The sequence below is a fragment of the Argentina silus genome (genome assembly GCF_951799395.1).
Source record: "Argentina silus genome assembly, chromosome: Y".
NCBI classification, from domain to species: domain Eukaryota; kingdom Metazoa; phylum Chordata; class Actinopteri; order Argentiniformes; family Argentinidae; genus Argentina; species Argentina silus.
This window is the reverse complement of record NC_139654.1, coordinates 32,996,827-32,999,230: the sequence shown is the minus strand read 5'-3', so window position 1 is coordinate 32,999,230 and position 2,404 is coordinate 32,996,827. Positions and strand designations below refer to the sequence as shown.

Here is a 2,404-nt window from a genome sequence, read left to right as displayed (position 1 = left end):
CTGGGCACAGGGTCAGCGCCCCTGGAGCAATTCGGGGTTAAGTGCCTTGCTCAAGGGCACAACGGCAGTGGTAGGGACCTGGATATGATGCCAGCAATCCTCCAGTCACCAGATACCTCCTGGAGCAGGGATTGAACCAGCAACCTTCTGATTGCTGGCCGGCCTCTTTAACCTCCAGGCTACCAGCCTACAGTATAGGCTACTGCTGTTTATTTATTGTTTTCCTATTTTTCTTCTATTGTATTATTGTTTCTTTTTTTTTGTTTTCTTGATTTTTATGTACAGCACTTTGAGCTGCAGTTTCTGTACGAAAATGTGCTCTATAAATAAATACATGAAAATAGGTTGTGTGACAGCATGACTTGCTCTTGAGTGAAGTTTTGGCCAATGAAAGTGTTGTGGGCGGGCCCACATTGGAAGCTAGTACCGCCCTTCACCAGCATAGAAAATACGAAAACAGGATAAAGTCTATTTTCTTGTCTTTCTATTACTGTTACTTGATTTTGTAAAACAAAGAAAATCAAGCCATTCTTCGTTTTTGGGGTGCAGATTGAAAACATGTTTCTCTTTTTTTCCCCAACTGATATTTGATTCCCCAACATCGGCAGAAATCGGAAAATGAGCCAATTCTAACTCCACAAACGAAACACGGGATATGAGTGGATTTCCGATTTGAACACGCAAATCTGATGGCTCCGAGGTACACGGACAACGCAAAATATATATATTTTTTTAAAGCTACAAGAAAGGTATATTTTAAGATCAATAAGGCAATGTTTAAGAAAAACGCATTTTAGATTGCGTCCTCAACGTCGTTCCTACTGTAGTGAGAGAGTTCGAATTTTCCTTAATTATAAACACCCCAAATGAACTCCGTCAGAGCTACCAACAGAAGACCCAAGCGATTGTCGAGGCCGCGCCCGGTCCAGCCGGAAAGGAACAACCAAGAAAGAGGTAATTATTTCAACGTCTTACCGAGCTGAGTACATCGTCTTTGTATAACAAAAAAAAGCGTTTATTCTGTGACATATTGTTTGAAGTGCCACTTTCATATATTGGTGGCTTCTGGTAATTGGGGTTGACAACGTATTTCCCCTTTATATGCAATAGGAAACACCGAGGTTTCTTCCTCTAGGCATCCCGAGGCCGCGCTTTGTTTCGCTTAGTTTGTTCCTTACCTACGTGTTCTGCTGTGTTAGCCAGGTAATCTTTGCTGATCTTGTAGCTTGAACATTGCTCACTACTTAACTACACGGCAGCAAAATACTACGTAAACAACTATCTAGTTAGCCCATGAGTGAAATGTGCCTATTTGTATATCTAACTTTAGAAACTGGTATCAGCTAACTCGCAAACGTAACGAATAGGGTCAGTGTAATTGCTGTGAATCGATTGAAACGTCCCGTTTATGGAACTTACTAACGAACGTTTTCCATTCAAAGACAAATATTGAGCGCTTCTGATCATTAGGGAAATGTATTCATGTTAAATTTGCACACCAGACTCAATGTTATATGATGGGACATTACGTTTTCGTTTTAGGGATTAGTCAGACCCCGTGCAAATTGCATCCCATGACGTTTTTGTAACCAGCGGTTTTGTTTTGTTATTTTAAATTCTAATAATATAATATTATAACATGATAAAATTCTAATAATATTTTATAATACTATTTTAAAATTCGTTATCAAAGATATATTATAAAACATACATTAGTAGTTAATCTTCCGCATTATTTGGATGCATTATTTTTGAACGCTTATTTAGCTATGTAGTTAACTTTAATAGCTACCCATCACGACTACTTCGAGTTGAAGGCATAGCAATATGTTGTGGTGTAAGTTAATGACAGTTGCTAGCTTAGGTAGATGGCTAGTTAACAAACTGTGGCAACTTTTCACCACCAATTTACACAAACAAGCTTAGCCAGTTTATGCGTCCTGCAGTGCTGACCTGCGTTTGGTGTTTGTTTGATAGATTCACAGACGTGTTGCCTTGTCTTGAACTTCCGGAAGCTAGCAGCTGGTTAGGTTACTATGCAGCATGCTCATACCAGAGATTGTATATTTGTTCATGCTAATGTACTCTTTTCAAAGTTAAACAATGTGCACGTGAGGTGTGAAACACCCCAACTGACTGGGCTAGTGATGGGAGTTGGTTTGCTGTTATAGCTAAATGTCATTTTATACACCGTAATTAGCCACTACTTTTTTTTGTGCTGTACTATTTTTGTACTACTAGCTTTTGTATTCCTAGTAGTTTAGCAAAAGCATTGATGGCTAGCTATTCATAACTTCGGAGAGAGTGGGCGTGAGAAGAAAAGCTTTACAGAAATGTGTTAGTAGCTAGCTAGCTATGTTTGGATTTGCAGAAATATCAGTGTTCACCCTAGTTTGTTTTTCAG

At 39.1% G+C, this 2,404-nt stretch overlaps 1 protein-coding gene across 8 annotated transcripts in view; it reads left to right on the top strand.

Annotated features, from left to right (window-relative positions):
• The first annotated feature begins 434 nt into the window (after positions 1–434).
• LOC310823572 (F-box only protein 11-like) overlaps positions 435–2,404 on the top strand; it is a 274,469-nt gene continuing 272,499 nt past the window's right edge. For all 8 annotated transcript variants that reach the window (XR_014554953.1, XM_083696454.1, XM_083696453.1 and 5 more), the window contains exon 1: positions 435–954. Coding sequence is in view for 2 of the 8 variants with exons in the window: in XM_083696453.1 (XP_083552579.1) it covers positions 867–954 (88 nt within the window). In the remaining 6 variants the exon portion in view is untranslated. The remainder of the gene's footprint in view (positions 955–2,404) is intronic.